General features: G+C 44.0%; 3 gene segments (V, D, J or C); 1 reads left to right on the forward strand and 2 right to left on the reverse strand.

Moving 5' to 3' along the window:
- Positions 1 to 617: 617 nt before the first annotated feature.
- Positions 618 to 17,662, forward strand: LOC121579035. The segment is given in 4 exon segments: positions 618 to 701; positions 845 to 941; positions 3,403 to 3,405; positions 17,201 to 17,662. Coding segments are annotated over 4 exon segments (399 nt in total).
- LOC121579032 lies at positions 6,394 to 6,895 on the reverse strand. The segment is given in 1 exon segment: positions 6,394 to 6,895. A coding segment is annotated over 1 exon segment (243 nt).
- A 1,199-nt stretch (positions 17,663 to 18,861) lies between the features above and the next one.
- LOC121579030 lies at positions 18,862 to 19,407 on the reverse strand. The segment is given in 1 exon segment: positions 18,862 to 19,407. A coding segment is annotated over 1 exon segment (243 nt).
- Between the last annotated feature and the right edge of the window lie 2,587 nt (positions 19,408 to 21,994).

Genomic DNA, 21,994 nt, shown 5'->3' on the forward strand with positions numbered 1-21,994 from the left:
TCAATGAATTGGCTTGAGTGAATCCTCTAACAAGAATTGGTAAAAACCACATGACATTCTGAACATCTTGATTTTGCATTATGATTTGCCAAACAAAAGGCTTGCTATTATGTACATATCTGTGTATTTTATGTACATTTGTGTTTTAGCAAACTCACTGTGTATTTTCAAGTGAACTAATTTAGATAAAATTAATTTGAGTGGAGTTTGATTGCCTGACTGTTTGGGTACTTAAGTGTCAATACTGAATCATCTCTGTTACTGTCTATCTAGGTTCACCGAAACACTGAGGTTTCTGTTGTTATCATCTCTAACCACTGGGGAGAGCATGAAACCAAATCCTATTTTTATCCTCAACAGATTGTCTGGAGCAGAGCCCCACTGTAGGTAGCCACTAGAATTCTGGAAGCACAGGCACCTACTTTTTGTTTAGTCATACGTTATTTTTAGATAACACGGTGAGATAGCCGTTGCATCAAATCCTTTTCTCAGCATTGATGGTGTTGGTTGTTCCTCGGAAGACCATTTGCATAGAGAGGATACTTTGCATTGGCAGTGCATGCTTCAGTGGTCTGGGAGTGTTTATAGCCATGTGAGTTTAACACTTCATGACTAAGAGCTGTCCTTCATGACAACAGAACCCACAACAACCATGACTTTTATCACCATCTTCATCTGGACACTTGCTTTCTGCTTTCAAGGTTACCATCTTCAGAATTTGTTGTTGAACAATGATTTAATCTACACAAAAGTATAATGTATATTAATGTAAATATTTTATTCAGAACAATTGCTTAATATATGTGATATTCATTTCATATAAATGTTTTATTCTATGTTTCAGAATCCAGAGGACAGATCAATGTGACTCAGACTCCTGCAGTGAAAACTGTTCTCCCAGAACAGACAGTCTCTCTGAACTGTAAAACGTGCAGTAATGTGTATCAAGCAGGTTACTCTGATGCCCGTCTTGCCTGGTATCAACAGAAACCTGGAGGAACTCATGAACTCCTTATTTACCATACTAAAACACTCCATCTAGATGCAGTGGTAGTGGAACTCATAGTGACTTCACTCTGACCATCAGTGGAGTCCAGGCTGAAGATGCAGGAGATTACTACTGTCAGAGTTTCCACTATCCCAACAGTGTCTGGGTGTTCACAGGTACATAAACCTCCCTCAGTCAGACTGTACTGCTACAGCTCGGACCTACTGCAGGTGCTGAGGGGGATGACAGTGACATGGAACACTGATCAGTAGAGGAAGTCAACTTTGAAAATGGTTAGAAAGTGTCATCATCATCATCATCATGGTTGTAACTTGTTATATTGTCATGAACTGAAAGTGTATATAAAAATGTATTAGAAGTTTTGGAACACATTACCTGTCCATATGCAGAGTAAGATCTACTGAAGTAAAAATAAAAGTAATGTTAATTCAGCATAGACAGGGCTGGGTGGTTCTGCTTGTCCCAGAATAGAGCAGCACTGTCACCAGATATTCACTCTGTTCCCAGGGGGTTGGAGGTAGAGAAGACCAGGGGAAATATAATGGAGAAGTGTAGACCACACATTGTTGAAAACCATTGCAAAAATATCTAATTTAATAAAATCATATTAGGAATTAAACATAATAAATATACATGTCATGGAAAGTAACTGTTTAGTAGTGTGAGTTCTGAGAGCAGATCTTAGGTTTATTATCAAATATCACTAATTATTATAACTGGTATTGGTGCTACAGTATAACAGGATCATTCAGTTGTAGAAATGATTGCAGAGTATTTGTTGGATCAGATGCCCTTTAATTCTGTTTGAAAACACGAGAGTAGCTATATGCTACAATGCTGAAATTATAAAAGAAGCTGATTGATCTAAATTAGTATGAAGTGTTCTGCCTATTCATGTGATAGTGATCACTGGAATGATGATTAAATCAATTATTGGATTATTTTCTAATCAAAGCAAGCTTTATTTGAACTCAGAGGCAAGAAGACATGTACAACATAATCTCAAAATACTTCATTTAGCACACAGCACTACTGATATTATTCACTATTATACTGTAACATTCAGCTCTAAAACACTAATGTTTCCAGAACTAGCATCATGTGGGGATTCTCTAGAACCCTACAATTGCTTCTCCGGTCTCTAGACACTATATTGACTTTTCCTGAAGGCGGCTGAATCACTGGTGTCGTCGTCGTGCAGGTGTACACCTCTCCATCTTCCCAGCGTGCCTTGCTCAGGGTCAGGGTGCTACTGCGGCTGAAGTGGCCGCCCTTCTCTTCTTCTGTGGTGGTCAGGACCCCATCCTTGACCTCCGCCCCGTCCACCTCCCAGCTCACCATCGCCCCCTGGGGGGAGTACACTCTCAGCAGGCATGCCAGTTTGGCCGAGCCCCCGGAGAGTTACTCAGAGGACAGGAGGGAGCAGAGACACTGTGTGCCTGACAGAGGGAAGAGCTGGAGAAGAGGAGAGATGATAGAGGAGAGTCAGCTACTACTACTATTGTATAACAGAATATATTAGGAGAGGAGAGGAGAGGAGAGGAGAGGAGAGGAGAGGAGAGGAGAGGAGAGAATACACACAGGATAAACAACTAGCTACAGTACTGAGAACAACCGACAACAACAAAACACTTAATCTATAAAGATAAAGGCAAAAATAAACTCTGAAAACATTTCTAGACAAAACAATTCATCAGATAAATGTATGTTACATTCATGCTCTACAGTTTAGCACACCAAGAGCAACAAAACACTAGGAGGGGGTTTCCTGGACACAGATGAAGCATTGTCCTAGACTAAAAGCTCTTTCAATGAAGATTATCCAATTGAGTTTGCTTTTCAGTCCAGGACTAAGCTTAATGTGTCTGGCAAACTGCCCCTAAGTCTACAAAGACATGCAGTAAACAGATACACTACATTACCTCATCAGGTATATGCTTAAACATTTACATTACATTTACATTTACATTTCTTAAACATTACAAAGCACAACTGATCATGACCTGGGGTTGTATATCCACAGCCTATTAAGGCTGAACGCATGTCATGTATGCAGTTGATCTATCGGATCTGATTGAACAATAACCAGGAATAATAAAATCAAGATGTGCTCTAAGCCACATCAGGTTTAATCTCTAAATCAATTATATATTTCTTAAACGCCTGATCGTTAGTACAACACCTCGTTCCTGCCACGCCCTGCTATCTTCCAGCACCTTCACAGTCTTTAATTGATTCCAGCTGAGGCTCATTTACCAATCAAGGCCATGATTGGCTGGACAATCAGCTCTCAACCTTTTTAAAGGTCAGCTGCTCACACATCTCTTCAACGAGGGGAGAGATGGTGGAAGAAGAAGTAGTGTCGTTTGAAGCTGAAAGCGCGTTGAGTACAGTTAGTGAGAAAGATGAGTGGACAATAGTGAAGTCCAAGAATGGAACAGAAAGGGCTAAAATTGTTGTGGAAAATGAGTCTGATGAATCGTTCCTGTCACGTTCGTTTAAGGACGGGTCAGACCAAGGCGCAGCGTGAAAGGCATATGTTTATTTCACCGATAAACACACGAACAAACCAACGAAACGTGAAGTCCTAAGGCTAAACACAATACAAGCCTCTAACACAGAACAAGATCCCACAACTAATGATTGTAAACAGGCTGCCTAAGTATGATCCTCAATCAGAGACAACGAGCGACAGCTGTCTCTGATTGGGAATCACACCCGGCCAAACATAGAAATACAACACCTAGACTGAGAACATAGAAAATACAACATAGAACTCCACACCCTGACTCAACATACTAGAGTTTCATACGTCAGGGTGTGACAGTTCCTTGTTGGAGTACATTTTTTGGATAAAGATGTTTATTTGGGAAACCCTTTTGAAGTCAGAGGATGGTGAAGAAGGCATTGGGAAATGTGGATGCAGTCAAAGTAACCAGGAGTGGTATGGTGTTGATATCATAGTAACCAGGAGTGGTATGGTGTTGATATCATAGTAACCAGGAGTGGTATGGTGTTGATATCATAGTAACCAGGAGTGGTATGGTGTTGATATGGTGTGTATCTAAAGAGCAAAAGGAATGTGCATTGTGGCTCGCGAAAATATCGACGCATGAAGTGAACAGCTTTGGTTTTCGGAGCAGGAAACCAGTAAAAGGTGTTATTTCTGGCGTCCCGTTGGACATTGATAATCAATATCTTAGGCTAAAAATTCCAGGAGTAGTTAATGCACGTCACTTGACCCGTATGGAGAATGGGAAAAAGGAGCAAAGTTTATCTGTATTATTGATGTTTGATGAGTATTTACCACCCTATGTAAAGTTGGGATATAAGATACGCTGTAAGAGCATTCGTGCCAATCCCGAAGCAATGCAAAAAGTGTAAAAAGTTTGGCCATGTGTCAAGTGTTTGCAGATGGAAGGAATATGTTATTGAAGAGTCTGTGAATGTAAAATGTTTCAACTGTGGCGGGGATCATAATTCCGAATACCCTGAGTGTTCTGTTAGGGTGAAAGAGGTTGAGGTGTCAAGGATCAGGGCTGTACAGCAAATCTCCTATGTGGAGGCGGTGAAGAGCATTGAAGTTCTTCAGAAGATATGGTGGTGGATGCAACACAACCAGTTGCAAATGTTATACTTCAATCAAGTAATCTGGAAACACTTATTGTGAAAAAGGTGTATTTTGTAGCATTTATAGCCACAGTTATTAATTGTACTGCACAAGTGTCTAAGAAGCTGGACATCATTATATCTGCAGCCGAGTGGTTATCCCACTGGCTATGTGGTTATCCCACTGGCTATAAGGTGAATGCACCAATTTGTAAGTCGCTCTGGATAAGAGCGTCTGCTAAATGACGTAAATGTAAATGTAAATGAGAAGACTTAACAGCAGAAGCACTGCAAGGACTACTGTCGCCAGGAAATGTCCCGCCATCACAGGATCCTTCTGAGCCTGTGTAGGGACCTGATTAATTTAGTTTAATTAACATTTCGTTACTAAAAGTTTGTATGGATTTTTTAAAATATATGTATTTATTTATTTTTTACCCCACATTTTTTTCCTTTTTGGATCCTTATTATCCACATGTACAGTAGGTGGCGGAATACACATAATTGTTGCGAACACTATTATACCAAAGAAGAAGATCTCTTCAACTACAGTTTCTCTGTGGGACCATGAAAGTCTGTTTGGTTAGAGAGAACACTTTGCATTGCCAGCACATGTTTCAGAGGTCTGGGAGTGTTTATATCCCTGTGAGTTGAACACTTCATGACTGAGAGCTGTCCTTCATGACAACAGAACCCACAACAACCATGACTTTTATCACCATCCTCATCTGGACACTTGCCCTCTGCTTTCAGGAAAAAGATTTTGAGCTCAGACATTACACACATATCCGTAACCATAGAATTAGGAATTAGAATGTGATGTCAGTAACTATCAATGCCTATATTTAGTAATACCCATATTTTATGTCATCTATTAAATGGTGGTTTATTCATTGTAAGAAAGTCCCCCTCCCTGAATCCACTATAGAGGTTAAAGTAAAACCAGTCCACTCCCTCACATCTGGCCCAGTCCAGGGTATTTCAGGCAGTGAAACTGTTCAACTGCTAGACTGGTATCTGTGGGAGTGAAACTGAAATTTACATAGACAAGGCTGGGTGGTTCTGCTTGTCCCAGAATAGAGCAGCACTGTCACCAGATGTTCACTCTGTCCCCAGGGGGTTGGAGGTAGAGAAGACTGTCACTACACTATATAACAGCGTTTCCCAAACTCGGTCCTCGGGACCCCAAATGTTGCACGTTTTGGTTTTTGCTCTAGCACTACACACCTGATTCAAATAATCAACTAATCATCAAGTTATGATAATTTGAATCAGCTGTGTAGTGTTAGGACAAAAAACTAAATGTGCACCCCTTGAGGACTGAGTATGGGAAACGCTGCTATATCTTGAAGTAGTGCCACTTGTAATATTTGTAAAAATAATTTTTTTTTTTAGCTTCAAATCAAAGCCTATAACACACGTGAGAGTCCAAGATATCGGTTGACTGTTTGATAGTTCTTATTTTATTACTATAAAGTCTGTCAAGTCAAACACATCTGACACAGACTCAGTATCCTGATGAATGAAGACAGTCAACTACTACCATGGCAGAACCTCTTCTATTATATCATAATATATTGTGATAGTATTAAATACTGGTCCATTATGATGTTAGAGTGAGTTTTAGACTTGACAGTTTTTAAAGACAGCATTAATCAGCCTTACTGAATACATATTTTTCCAGAATATTACAAATATACAGTATCTAAGATACTGTTTATTAATAGAAACAACAAAAATCTGCATTTCAAAAAGAAATATTTATTTTAATCCATTATCACACAATCGAAGCATCAAAACAAACATGATAGTGAATAAAAGCAGATCACATCAAATCTAAAACTAACACAATCTCAATCTACAGAATGGATTGACACATGAATTCAAGCCAAGCCCCCTGTTAGTCTACACCAGGGTGATCTCTAAATCAGAGAATTACTGATTTTAGAACAAAGCTAGTCAAAGCAGAGGAACCAGCATCCTCTCTCCACAGGGGTGTGTGACTGAGGGGTCCTACCCAGAACAGTCAGCCCTCCTCAGGGTCTTTGTGACTGGAGTCTGGGATTTCTGCTGGAATTCACAGGTCACCTCTCCTGCCTTCGTCCACTCCTGGGCAGTGAGAGTCAGGGTGCTGCTCCAGCTGTACAGGCCGTCCTTCTCCAGGAACCCGGGACTGGCCTCCTGCTTCTTGCTGGTCCCGTCCACTTTCCAGCTCATGGTCCAGTCTGAGGGGAAGCCCTTGTTGGCTAGACACATCAGCGTGGCTATTGACTTACTGGACAGCTCCTCACTAGAGGCTGGCTGGACGGGTTTGGGAACTGTTACCTGGAAGAAACACAACACATCAACTACATCAAAACAAAGTACTTTGGAAATGACTTCTAAAACTTAGATTAGATTGCTAAAAGACGTGAAGAAAACACAAACATTAGTATGATAGGAAAGCAGATTACAAGTATAAAGTATACAAGCAGAAAGCATACAAGTATGACGTGTGTAACTTTAGCATTACTTTGTCATACTTAAAAAAAAATTAGGATCGTTTCTCATCAGAATACTCATATTTGTAGTATTTTGCAGAATCCAAGAGGTTGGATACAAATAACAGAGACCCTTTCTGGCTATCATGAACACAATGCACTGATGACTACAATAACAAATATTATAGTTATCATACCAGAATAAGAGTTATATAGTCTGCAATCACACAAATAAAACGTACAAAAAAATGCCCGCAATTTAACATTTTGATTAAATAAACTGTTAAAGAAGGCTCTTTCAAAATCAATATATAACAATATTTTTGGAAAGTAAAGTATCTCAAATCTAAATGTTTTAATAGATATTAAAGAGTTTAAGAATAAAATGGAATCAGACAAACATCAAGAAACTTACTTCCAACATCTAGTCTGGTGCCGCTACCAAAAGTGTACCACAGTGATACAACCCCTATAACTGCTGGTACAAAAACCTCCTGACCATTGGGCAAGCTGAATAATAAAATGTTTTAGACTGTGGTATAAATCATGAGCACATATGAATACTGGCCAAATATAATGTTATATTCTTCATTTGAAATAGTTTTTTGATTAAATGAAAAACATTATAGTTTTATTATAAAATAGAAAGGTAAAAAACAAACCCAAACATTTTAGAGAAATGTTCAGTAACTGATTTGAGAAGCTTTCATAAGAGTCCAAGCATGAGTGAAGTGACAGTTAGGGCTGTATTCAATCTGTATCGCTGAAGCCTTTAAATTTCAATTGGGCTTTAGCGCTGAACTTCAGCAATACGGATTGAATAGAGCCCTTCATCTGAAATAAAAGGTGTATCGTTGAAGTGTTACAGATTGCCGGATAGAAATGTCAAGATAATTTTTGATTGAGCTGACATATTACATTTACTTCACTTAGCAGATGCTCTTATCCAGAGGGACTTACAGGAGCAATAAGGGCCTTACTAAAGGGCACATCGACAGATTTTTGACCTAGTCGGCTCAGGGATTCGAACTAGCGACCTCTTAACCGCTAGGCTACCTGCCACCCCATATGCAGCGTTTACTGTGAATGCAGTCTCCGCTAACACAGGAACATTGCCTTTAAATTCCAATCACGCTGTAACGCTGAACTTCAGCAATACGGATTGAATAGACCCCTTCATCTTGATGCTTGTCATTTGCTTTCAAGTTAAAGTTGCTGTTGAATTCTAAAGCATATTATGTTCTAGAAAACTGATCTTAAATGGAATCTGATCTTGACAATGTGTTATTCATTTCTCAGTATCCCGAGGGCAGATCACTGTGACTCAGATCCTGCAGTGAAAGCTGTCCTTTCATTTCACATACTGCAGTTACTCTCCACTGCTGTAAAACCAGCAGTGATCCATTAAAGGCTCTGTGCAGTCAAAATTCAGTATTTCTTGTGTTTTATATAATATTGTACAACAGCTGATGAAACTAACACTGTAAAAGTGTGAAAAAAATGGATCAGTTGTCACGGTTTCGGCCGAGGCTGCTCCTTCTCCTTGTTCGGGAAGGCTTCGGCGGTCGTCGTCTCCGGAGTACTAGCTGCCACCGTTCTATGTTTCGATGTTTGATTGGTTTTGTCTGTTTTGTTACACCTGTTCCTTGTTAGTGTTTATTATGCGTCCTATAAGTTCTCCTGAGTTTTGTCATGTGTTGTGTGTAATTGTTCGTTGTCACTGTGGGATGCTAGTTCGTTTTTTTCTCTCTGTTTGGTTTAGTAGAGAGCTCTGCACTTTTGTGCCTTTGTATGTACTTTACCGGTGTGCGTAAAGTTCGCTTGCCTGCCAGGTTGTATCTAGCCGTGTTTTGCTTGTTCTTTTTTGTCTTCACTAAAGACGTCAGTACCAAGCCTCTGTGTGTCCTGCGCTTGATTCCACACCACTTCTACACTCAACTGTGACAGAATTACACACCAATATGATGGAATCAGCAGGAGCAGCCGCACCTACCGAGATTATTGAGGAGCGCCTTCGTGGACAGGAGGACAGGATCAACCAGATCGGGCACGCTCTGGATAGGGTGATGAACACCCTCCATCATCGATGGGAGGCCAGCGGGGTACCCACGCCCCCACCTACCACACCATCACCATCGGTCAGTCCACCTGTCCAACTTCCGGAATCCAGTGGGATTCGGCTCTCGCTCCCGAGGGCGTACGACGGCACCGCGGCCGGGTGTAAGGGTTTCCTGTGGCAAATCGAACTCTACCTCGCCACCGTACACCCGGTGCCCTCGGGACACGAGAGCGTTTCCGCCCTCATCTCCTGTCTCACCGGCAAGGCGTTGGAGTGGGCCAATGCCGAATGGAGGAGGATAGACGCCGCAACGATCACCTATGCGGAGTTCTCCCGCCGCTTCCGGGCAGTGTTCGACCATCCACCTGAGGGGAAGGCGGCGGGGGAGCGTCTATTCTACCTCCGGCAGGGGATGAGGAGCGCTCAAGAGTTTGCACTGGAGTTCCGGACGGTAGCGGCAGATGCAGGGTGGAATGAGCGGGCCCTCATAGATCACTTCCGCTGCAGCCTCAGGGAGGACATCCGTAGAGAGTTGGCGTGCAGGGACACCACTCTTTCGTTTGACCAATTGGTTGACATGGCCATTCGGCTAGACACCCTGCTCACCACCCGCGGACGTCCTGGGTGGGGGTCGCCCATTCCACCCTCCAGCACCTCCGAGCCGAGTCCTATGGAGCTCGAGGGTGCTGGCGCTAGAGAACGGAGGAGAAGGAGCCCGAGGGGGGCCCTCCCCTGCACCAACTGTGGCCGTGGAGGGCACACCGCGGCTAGGTGCTAGGGAGGGTCTCCTGGAGGACGAGACAGCAGGCCACACATTGGGGAGTCCTCCCAGGTGAGTAGGCGCCCCACTTACCCAGAGCTTTCTGTCGTGCACATAACCATACCTGTTTGTTTTCCACAGGTTGCACCTCGTTCCCAGCATAAGGCGCTAGTAGATTCAGGCGCAGCTGGGAATTTTGTAGATCGTACATTTTGTATAGAGTTAGGGATCCCTCTCCTACCGGTTAATAATCCCTTCCCTGTACATGCCCTAGATAGCCGTCCGTTAGGATCCGGGTTGATCAGGGAGGTCACAGTGCCACTTAGGATGGAGACGCAGGGGGTTCATGAGGAGACGATCCAGCTATTCCTGATTGAATCTCCTGCGTATCCGGTGGTGCTGGGGCTTCCCTGGTTGATTACTCACGATCCTACCATTTCGTGGCGAGAGAAGGCTCTTAAGGGGTGGTCTGCCCAGTGTGTGGGGCTATGTCTGGGTGCTTCCGTAGGGGCGACCTCGGTGGAGAGTCCAAACCAAATGCCCGCAATGCATGTTCCCCCCGAGTATGAGGATTTAGCACTCGTGTTTAGGAAGGCGAGGGCGGCGCGATTGCCACCTCATAGACGGGGGGATTGTGCGATAGACCTCCAGGCAGGAGCTGCGCTCCCACGGAGCCATGTGTATCCTTTGTCACAAGAGGAGAAGAGGGCAATGGAGACATACATTGCCGAGTCTCTGAGACAGGGATACATACGGCCCTCCACTTCCCCTGCGTCCTCAAGCTTCTTTTTGTGAAGAAAAAGATGGAGGTTTGCGCCCGTGTATCGATTACCGCGGTCTCAATCAGATTACTGTGAAATATAGTTATCCACTCCCTCTGATTGCGACTATGACGGAGTCATTACACAGGGCACGGTTCTTCACAAAATTGGACCTCAGGAGCGCATACAACTTGGTGCGCATTAGAGAGGGCGATGAATGGAAGACAGCATTTAGTACTACCTCGGGTCATTACGAGTATCTCGTCATGCCATACGGGTTAATGAATGCTCCATCAGTCTTACAATCCTTTGTGGATGAGATCTTCCGGGACATGCAGGGGCAGGGAGTGGTCGTGTACATAGACGATATTCTAGTGTACAGTTCTACCCGAGCCGAGCATGTAGCCCTGGTGCGCCGAGTGTTGAGGAGGCTGTTGGAGCATGACCTGTATGTCAAGGCAGAGAAATGTCTGTCCTTCCAGGAGTCGGTCTCCTTTTTGGGTTATCAGTTGTCCGCGTCAGGGGTGAAGATGGAGGTTGACCGTGTGTCAGCCGTGCGTAATTGGCAAACCCCAACCACAGTGAAAGAGGTGCAGCAGTTCTTGGGCTTTGCGAATTACTACCGGAGGTTTATCCGGGGTTTTGGACAGGTGGCAGCTCCCATAACGTCCCTTCTGAAGGGGGGTCCGGTGCGCTTGCGGTGGTCAGCTGAGGCGAACAGGGCTTTTGGGAGACTGAAGTACCTGTTTACTTTCGGCTCCGGTGCTGGCGCATCTGGATCCCGCTTTACCATTCCAAGTGGAGGTGGACGCGTCAGAAGCCGGTATCGGGGCCGTTCTCTCGCAACGATCCGGCACACCACCTAAACTCCGCCCCTGTGCTTTTTACTCGAAAAAGCTCAGTCCGGCGGAGCAAAATTATGACGTAGGGGACAGGGAGCTGTTAGCCGTGGTACAGCCCCTAAAGGTGTGGAGGCATTGGCTTGAGGGGGCTCAACACCCTTTTCTCATTTTGACTGACCACCGTAACCTGGAATACATTTGGGCAGCTAGGAGACTAAATCCTCGCCAGGCTCGGTGGACTATGTTTCTAGCCCGGTTCGTGTATAAGATCACTTACATCCCTGGGTCCCAGAACGGGAAGGCAGACACCCTGTCTCGGCGGTATGACACAGAGGAGAGGTCCGTTGAGCCCACTCCCATACTACCTAAGTCTTGTCTGGTGGCACCGGTGGTGTGGGAGGTCGATACGGAGATCGAGCGGGCGTTACGCACTGACCCTAGCCCTCCACAGTGTCCGGTGGGTCGGACGTACGTCCCGTTCGAGGTCCGGGATCGACTCATTTATTGGGCTCACACGTCACCCTCCTCTGGACATCCAGGTATTGGCCGGACAGTGCACTGCCTTAGCACAAAGTACTGGTGGCCAACGTTAGCCAGGGATGTGAGGATTTATGTCTCCTCCTGCTCGGTGTGTGCCCAGTGTAAGGCGCCCAGACACTTGCCCAGGGGTAAGTTACAACCCCTGCCCGTTCCACAACGACCCTGGTCTCACCTCTCGGTGGATTTTGTTACAGACCTTCCCCCCTCACAGGGGAATACCACCATCCTGGTCGTTGTGAATCGGTTCTCGAAGGCCTGTCGTCTCCTTCCCATGCCGGGTCTTCCTACTGCCCTACAGACCGCTGAGGCTCTATTCACCCACGTCTTCCGGCATTACGGGGTACCCGAGGATATAGTGTCTGATCGAGGCCCCCAGTTTACCTCCAGAGTCTGGAGAGTGTTTATGGAGCGTTTGGGGGTTTCGGCGAGCCTTACCTCAGGTTACCACCCGGAGAGTAATGGGCAGGTCGAACGTGTCAACCAGGATGTGGGTAGGTTTCTGAGGTCGTATTGCCAGGGCCGGCCGGAGGAGTGGGCGAGGTATGTTCCCTGGGCCGAGATGGCACAGAACTCTCTCCGCCACTCCTCCACTAAACTAACTCCTTTCCAGTGTGTGTTAGGGTACCAGCCGGCTCTGGCACCTTGGCATCAGCGCCAGATCGAGGCCCCTGCGGTGGATGAGTGGGTGCGGCGCTCGGAGGAGACGTGGAACACTGCACATATCCATCTGCAGCGAGCCATCCGTCGACATAAGACGAGCGCCGATCTCCACCGCAGTGAGGGGCCAGTGTACGCACCTGGAGATCGAGTCTGGCTCTCGACCAGAAACCTGCCCCTCCGCCTGCCCTGCCGGAAGCTGGGTTGGCGGTTTGTGGGGCCTTTTAAAGTCCTGAGGAGATTGAACGAGGTGTGTTACAGGTTACAACTGCCAATTGATTACAAGAATATTAACCCCTCGTTCCATGTGTCTCTCCTCAGGCCGGTGGTAGCTGGTCCACTCCAGGACTATGAGATAGAAGAGACTCCTCCGCCCCCGCTGGACATCGAGGGGGCTCCAGCGTACACTGTTCGGTCCATCCTAGATTCGAGACGCCGGATGGGGGGTCTCCAATATCTCGTGGAGTGGGAGGGGTACGGCCCGGAGGAGCGGTGCTGGGTGCCGAGGAGGGACATCCTAGACCCGTCTCTTCTGACCGATTTCCATCGTGGTCATCCCACGCGCCCTGCTCCGCGTCTTCCTGGTCGTCCTCGAGGCCGGGGTCGGCGCACGGCTGGAGCCGCGCGTCAAGGGGGGGGGGGTACTGTCACGGTTTCGGCCGAGGCTGCTCCTTCTCCTTGTTCGGGCAGGCTTCGGCGGTCGTCGTCTCCGGAGTACTAGCTGCCACCGTTCTATGTTTCGATGTTTGATTGGTTTTGTCTGTTTTGTTACACCTGTTCCTTGTTAGTGTTAATTATGCGTCCTATAAGTTCTCCTGAGTTTTGTCATGTGTTGTGTGTAATTGTTCGTTGTCACTGTGGGATGCTAGTTCGTTTTTTTCTCTCTGTTCGGTTTAGTAGAGAGCTCTGCACTTTTGTGCCTTTGTATGTACTTTACCGGTGTGCGTAAAGTTCGCTTGCCTGCCAGGTTGAATGTAGCCGTGTTTGGCTTGTTCTTTTTTTGTCTTCACTAAAGACGTCAGTACCAAGCCTCTGTGTGTCCTGCGCTTGATTCCACACCACTTCTACACTCAACTATGACATCAGTGTTATTTCATGATTGTTCCTAGTTGAAAATATGATGTACTGCACATAGGACCTTCTAATTAGCAGGTTTGCATTTGAGGGAGGATCGGCTTTCCATGGTGACATTAAAATGTTAATAGAAATTAGTTAATAGACCAATAACAAAGAGAGTTCCAAATCTCTCTGCCAATAACAGCTAGTTTTTCGTTTTCCCCTCCCCACTCAGACCACTCTCAGACAGTCTTAGATGCAGGTGCTGAGGGGGAGGACTAGACCGGTGATAGTGTTGAGGACTAGACCAGTGATAGTACTGAGGACTAGACCAGTGATAGTACTGAGGACTAGACCAGTGATAGTGTTGAGGACTAGACCAGTGAAAGTGTTGAGGACTAGACCAGTGATAGTACTGAGGACTAGACCAGTGATAGTACTGAGGACTAGACCAGTGATAGTACTGAGGACTAGACCAGTGATAGTACTGAGGACTAGATAGACCAGTGATAGTGTTCAGGACTAGATCAGTGATAGTACTGAGGACTAGACCAGTGATAGTGTTGAGGACTAGACCAGTGATAGTGTTCAGGACTAGACCTGTGATAGTACTGAGGACTAGACCAGTGATAGTGTTGAGGACTAGACCAGTGATACTGTTCAGGACTAGACCAGTGATAGTGTTCAGGACTAGAACAGTGATAGTGTTCGGGACTAGACCAGTGATAGTGTTCAGGACTAGAACAGTGATAGTGTTCAGGAGTAGACCAGTGATAGTGTTAGGGACTAGTACAGTGATAGTGTTCAGGACTAGACAAGTGATAGTGTTAGGGACTAGACCAGTGATAGTGTTCAGGAATAGACCAGTGATAGTGTTGAGGAGTAGACCAGCGATAGTGTTAGGGACTAGACCAGTGATAGTGTTGAGGACTAGACCAGTGATAGTACTGAGGACTAGACCAGTGATAGTGTTCAGGACTAGATCAGTGATAGTGTTGAGGACTAGACCAGTGATAGTGTTGAGGACTAGACCAGTGATAGTGTTGAGGACTAGACCAGTGATAGTACTGAGGACTAGATCAGTGATAGTACTGAGGACTAGACCAGTGATAGTACTGAGGACTAGACCAGTGATAGTGTTAGGGACTAGACCAGTGATAGTGTTGAGGACTAGATCAGTGATAGTACTGAGGACTAGACCAGTGATAGTGTTGAGGACTAGACCAGTGATAGTGTTGAGGACTAGACCAGTGATAGTGTTCAGGATTAGACCAGTGATAGTACTGAGGACTAGACCAGTGATAGTGTTGAGGACTAGACCAGTGATAGTGTTCAGGACTAGAACAGTGATAGTGTTCAGGACTAGACCAGTGATAGTGTTCAGGACTAGACCAGTGATAGTGTTAAGGACTAGAACAGTGATAGTGTTCAGGACAAGAACAGTGATAGTGTTCAGGAGTAGACCAGTGATAGTGTTAGGGACTAGAACAGTGATAGTGTTCAGGACTAGACCAGTGATAGTGTTCAGGACTAGACCAGTGATAGTGTTAGGGACTAGAACAGTGATAGTGTTGAGGACTAGACCAGTGATAGTGTTGAGGACTAGACCAGTGTTGGTGTTGAGGACTACAGTCTAGAGTATCATAGGTTCCCTCTATTATTTGACCGACCAACACCTCAAAATGAAAACAGTCACACAATGGATGATATACACTGAGTGCACAAAACATTAGGAACATTCCATGACATACTGACAAGGTGAATCCAGGTGAAAGCTGTGATCGCTTATTGATGTCACTTGATAAATCCACTTCAATCAGTGTAGATGAAGGGGAGGAGACAGGTTATAGAATGATTTTTAAGCCTTGAGACAATTAAGACATGGATTGTGTATGTGTGCCATTCAGAGAGTGAATGGGCAAAACAAAATATTGAAGTGCCTTTTAACGGGGTATGGTAGTAGGTGCCAGGCGCACCGGTTTGTGTGTCAAGAACTGCAACGCTGCTGGGTTTTTCACAGTCAACAGTTTCCCATGTGTATCAAGAATGGTCCACCACCCAAAGGACATTCAGCCAACGGCAGGCCAGTGGTCGAAAACGGGTATTGATGAAAGAGGACAAAGGAGGCTGACATGAATTGTGCAGAGCAACAGACGGGCTACAGTTAGTCAACTGACAGACTAGTACAACATTTGTGACCAAAGACCCATAAAAGAATGCACAACTCATCGTACCTTGACACGAATGGGGTATGGCAGCCGACATCCTTACAAAGTTACACTTCTTTCAGCAAAAAACAAGAAACTGAGTTTGCAGTGGGCTATGGAATGGAAATACTGGACACTGGAGAATTTGAAAAATATTGCTTGATCTAATGAATCCCTGTTCCTGCTGTTTCACGCTGATGGGAGGTCTAGGGTATGGAGAAAACCACATGAGTACATGCATCCAAAAAGCTGTGTGTCAACGTTGGTGGTGTGATGGTGTGGGGTGTGTTTTTCATAGCACACATTGGTCCCCTTGATAAAAGTGGAGCAACGTTTAAATTGCCAATCAGGTGCATCCCTTCATGGCAGAAGTGTATCTATCTGCAAATTGATTTTTTCATCAGTATAATGCCCCATGCCACAAGGCTAGGATTGTCCAGGAATAGTTCCACGAACATGACATTGAATTCAGCTTACCGCAGTGGCCTGCCCAGTCACCAGATCTCAATAAAATGAGCATCTGTGGGATGAGATGGAACGAGCAATTCAGAGTAGAGATCCACCACCAGCCAACTTGACACAACTGTGGGAAGCATTGGAGTCAACATGGGCCAGCATCCCTGTGGAAGGAACACTTTCGACACCTTATAGAGTCCATGACCCGACAAATTGAGACTGCTCTGAGGGCAAAAGTGGGTGGAACTAAATATTTGGAATGCGTTCCTAATATCTTGGACACTCAGTGTATATCCCATACATTACCAAATGAGGCATACGTTATCTGCCTTGCTCCAGGAGGCCCATTTGCATAGAGAGGACACTTTGCATAGACAGCACATGCTTCAGAGGTCTGGGAGTGTTTATATCCCTGTGAGTTTACACTTCATGACTGAGAGCTGTCCTTCATGAAAACAGAACCCACAACAACCATGACTTTTATCACCATCTTTATCTGGATATTTGCCCTCTGGATTCAAGGTAAAATATTTGACAGAAAATGACCCGGATCATAGCAATAAATATATAACCTCATTACAGTTTTAGTGAATATGCTATATGGACAAATTAATAAACAATTGAATGCTAATTCTACATGCAATCTCTGTTTCAGAATCCAGAGGCCAGGTCACTGTGACTCAGACTCCTGCAGTGAAAACTGTTTCAGTGGGTCACTCAGTCAGTCTGAGCTGTAAGACCAGCAGTGCTGTATTCAGTGACAGCAATGGACAGTCGTTGGCCTGGTACCAACAGAAACCTGGAGGAGCTCCTAAACTCCTAATATACTTGGCTAAAACCATTCAGTCTGGGACTCCATCTAGATTCAGTGGCAGTGGATCTGGGAGTGACTTCACTCTGACCATCAGTGGAGTCCAGGCTGAAGATGCAGGAGATTACTACTGTCAGAGTTTACACTATCCCAATAGTGTCTGGGTGTTCACACAGTGATACAGAGTCGTACAAAAACCTCCCTCAGTCAGACTCCACAGTGACTGTACTGCTACAGCTGGGACCTACTGCAGGTGCTGAGGGGGAAGAGACAGTGACATGGAACACTAGATGAGGTCAACTGTGACATGTGACAATATGGTTAGAAAGCAATCGTTCAGTTCACATGACCATCATCATCATCATTAACATCATCATCATGGTTTTAACTTGTTATATTTGTCATGGCCTTTAAGTGTGTATAACATTTATTTGAAGTATTGAAACACATTACCTGTCAATATGTAAAGCAAGATCTACAGATGTAAAACAAAAGGTATTCTGACCTCAACATTACTTCAAAGTTACAATCACTTCAGCCCCCCAAAACAAGTCCCAAAATGGACCTCAACCAAATGTCTGATTTAAATTGTGATCTTCTACCGTTATATTAACTGTTTTCATGAGCAGGTTACTGACTGTTAGATCTGTGAATGAGACATGATGCTGGATTCAAACATGAGACACATGTACACTACATACACTATCTATGTAAAGTATAATATCCATTTTATCTGTAATTAATTACATGGTGGCATATCTGTTATGAGTCCCTCCCTGAATCCACCATAGAGGTTAAGACCAGTCCACTCCCTCACATCTGGCCCAGTCCAGGATATTACAGGCAGTGAAACTGTTCAACTACTAGACTGGTATCTGTGGGAGTGAAACTGAGATTTGCATAGACAGGGCTGGGTGGTTCTGCTTGTCCCAGAATAGAGCAGCACTGTCACCAGATGTTCACTCTGTTCCCAGGGGGTTGGAGGTAGAGAAGACTGTCACTACACTATATAGCAGCGTTTCCAAAACTCGGTCCTCTGGACCCCAAGGGGGTGCACGTTTTGGTTTTGCCCTAGGTTTACACAGCTGATAAAAATTATAAGCTAATCATTCGAGCTTTGATAATTTGAATCAGCTGTGTAGTGTTAGGGTAAAAAACTAAATGTGCACCCCTTGGGGTCCCGAGGACCGAGTTTGGGAAACACTGCTACATCTTGAAGTAGTACCACTTGTAATATTTGTAATTTAAAAATATATATATTTAGCGTCGAATCACAGCCTATAACACACGTGAGAGTCCAAGATATCGGTTGACTGTTTGATAGTTATTATTTTATTACTGTAAAGTCTGTCAAGTCAAACAGGTCTGACACAGACTCAGTATCCTGATGAATGAAGACAGTGAACTACTACCATGGCAGAACCTCTTCTATTATATCATAATATATTGTGATAGTATTAAATACTGGTCCATTATGATGTTAGAGTGAGTTTTAGGCTTGACAGTTTTTAAAGACACCATTAATCAGCCTTACTGAATACATATTTTTCCAGAATATTACAAATATACAGTATCTATGATACTGTTTATTAATAGAAACAACAAAAATATGCATTTCAAAAAGAAATATTTATTTTAATCCATTATCACACAATCGAAGCATCAAAGCAAACATGATAGTGAATAAAAGCAGATCACATCAAATCTAAAACGAACAAAATCTCAATCTACAGAATGGATTGACACATGAACTCAAGCCAAGCCCCCTGTTAGTCCACACCAGAGTGATCTCTAAATCAGAGAATTACTGATTTTAGAACAAAGCTAGTCAAAGCAGAGGAACCAGCATCCTCTCTCCACAGGGGTGTGTGACTGAGGGGTCCTACCCAGAACAGTCAGCCCTCCTCAGGGTCTTGGTGACTGGAGTCTGGGATTTCTGCTGGGCTTCACAGGTCACCTCTCCTGCCTTGGTCCACTCCTGGGCAGTGAGAGTCAGTGTGCTGCTCCAGCTGCACAGGCCGTCCTTCTCCAGGACCCCGGGACTGACCTCCTGCTTCTTGCTGGTCCCGTCCACTTTCCAGCTCATGGTCCAGTCTGAGGGGAAGCCCTTGTTGGCCAGACACATCAGCGTGGCTGTTGACTTACTGGACAGCTCCTCACTAGAGGGGGGCAGGACGGGTTGGGGAACGTTTACCTGGAACAAACAGAATATATCAACTACATCAAAACAAAGTACTTTGGAAATTACTTCTAAAACTTAGATTAGATTGCTAAAAGACGTGAAGAAAACACAAACATTAGTGTGATATGAAAGCAGATTAAAGTATAAAGTATACAAGCAGAAAGCATACAAGTATGACGTGTTTAACTTTAGCATTACTTTGTCATACATATATTTTTTTAGGATCGTTTCTCATCAGAATACTCATATTTGTAGTATTTTGCAGAATCCAAGAGGTTGGATACAAACATAACAGAGACCCTTTGTGGCTATCATGAACACAATGCACTGATGACTACAATAACAAATATTATAGTTATCATACCAGAATAAGAGTTATATTGTCTGCAATCATACAAATAAAACATACAAAAAAATTCCCGCAATTTAACATTTTGATTAAATAAACTGTTGAAAGAAGGCTCTTTCAAAATCAATATATAACAATATTTTTGGAAAGTAAATTATCTCAAATCTAAATGTTTTAATAGAGATTAAAGAGTTTAAGAAAATTAATGGAATCAGACAAACATCAAGAAACTTACTTCCAACATCAAGTCTGGTGCCTCTGCCAAAAGTGTACCACAGTGATACAATCCCTATAACTGCTGGTACAAAAACCTCCTGACCATTGGGCAAGCTGAATACTTAATTTTTTTAGACTGTGGTTTAAATCATGAGCACATAGGAATACTGGCCAAATATAATGTTATATTCTTCATTTGAAATCGTTTTTTGATTAAATGAAAAACATTATAGTTTTATTATATAATAGAAAGGTATAAAACAAACCCAAAAATGTTAGAGAAATGTTCAGTAACTGATTTGAGAAACTTTCATAAGAGTCCAAGCATGCGTGAAGTGACAGTTAGGGCTGTATTCAATCTGTATCGCTGAAGCCTTTACATTTCAATTGGGCTTTAGCGCTGAACTTCAGCAATACGGATTGAATAGAGCCCTTCATCTGAAATAAAAGTTGTATCGTTGAAGTGTTACAGATTGCCGGATAGAAATGTCAAGATAATTTTTGATTGAGCTGACATATTACATTTACTTCACTTAGCAGATGTTCTTATCCAGAGGGACTTACAGGAGCAATAAGGGCCTTACTAAAGGGCACATCGACAGACTTTTCACCTAGTAGGCTCAGGGATTCGAACTAGCGACCTCTTAACCGCTAGGCTACCTGCCACCCCATATGCAGCGTTTACCGTGAATGCAGTCTCTGCTAACACAGGAACATTGCCTTTAAATTCCAATCACGCTTAACGCTGAACTTCAGCAATACGGATTGAATAGACCCCTTCATCTTGATGCTTGTCATTTGCTTTCAAATTGAAGTTGCTGTTGAATTCTAAAGCATATTATGTTAAAGAAAACTGATCTTAAATGGAATCTGATCTTGACAATGTGTTATTATTTTCTCAGTATCCCGAGGGCAGATCACTATGACTCAGATCCTGCAGTGAAAGCTGTCCTTTCAGGTCACATACTGCAGTTACTCTCCACTGCTGTAAAACCACCAGTAATCCATTAAAGGCTCTGTGCAGTCAAAATTCAGTTTTTCTTGTGTTTTATATAATATTGTACAACAGCTGATGAAACTAACACTGTAAAAGTATGAAAAAAATGGATCAGTGTTATTTCATGATTGTTCCTAGTTGAAAATATGATGTACTGTACATAGGACCTTCTAATTAGCACGTTTGCATTTGAGGGAGGTTCGGCTTTCCATGGTGACATTACCATGTAGCAAATTAGTTAATAGACCAATAACAAAGAGAGTTCCAAATCTCTCTGCCAATAACAGCTATTTTTCCTTTTTCCCCTCTCCCACTCAGACCACTCTCAGACAGTCTTAGCTGCAGGTGCTGTGGAGGAGGACTAGACCAGTGATAGTGTTGAGGACTAGACCAGCGATAGTGTTAGGGACTAGACCAGTGATAGTGTTGAGGACTAGACCAGTGATAGTACTGAGGACTAGACCAGAGAGAGTGTTCAGGACTAGACCAGTGTTAGTACTGAGGACTAGACCAGTGATAGTGTTCAGGACTAGACCAGTGATAGTGTTGAGGACTAGACCAGTGATAGTGTTGAGGACTAGACCAGTGATAGTGTTGAGGACTAGATCAGTGATATAACTGAGGACTAGACCAGTGATAGTACTGAGGACTAGACCAGTGACAGTACTGAAGAGTAGACCAGTGATAGTGTTAGGGACTAGACCAGTGATAGTGTTGAGGACTAGATCAGTGATAGTACTGAGGACTAGACCAGTGATAGTGTTGAGGAATAGACCAGTGATAGTGTTCAGGACTAGACCAGTGATAGTACCGAGGATTAGACCAGTGATAGTGTTGAGGACTAGACCAGTGATAGTGTTCAGGACTAGACAAGTGATAGTACTGAGGACTAGACCAGTGATAGTGTTGAGGGCTAGACCAGTGATAGTGTTCAGGACTAGACCAGTGATAGTGTTCAGGACTAGACCAGGGATAGTGTTCAGGACTAGACCAGTGATAGTGT

Source organism: Coregonus clupeaformis, unplaced genomic scaffold (genome assembly GCF_020615455.1).
Source record: "Coregonus clupeaformis isolate EN_2021a unplaced genomic scaffold, ASM2061545v1 scaf0279, whole genome shotgun sequence".
In the NCBI taxonomy this organism is placed as follows: Eukaryota; Metazoa; Chordata; class Actinopteri; order Salmoniformes; family Salmonidae; genus Coregonus; species Coregonus clupeaformis.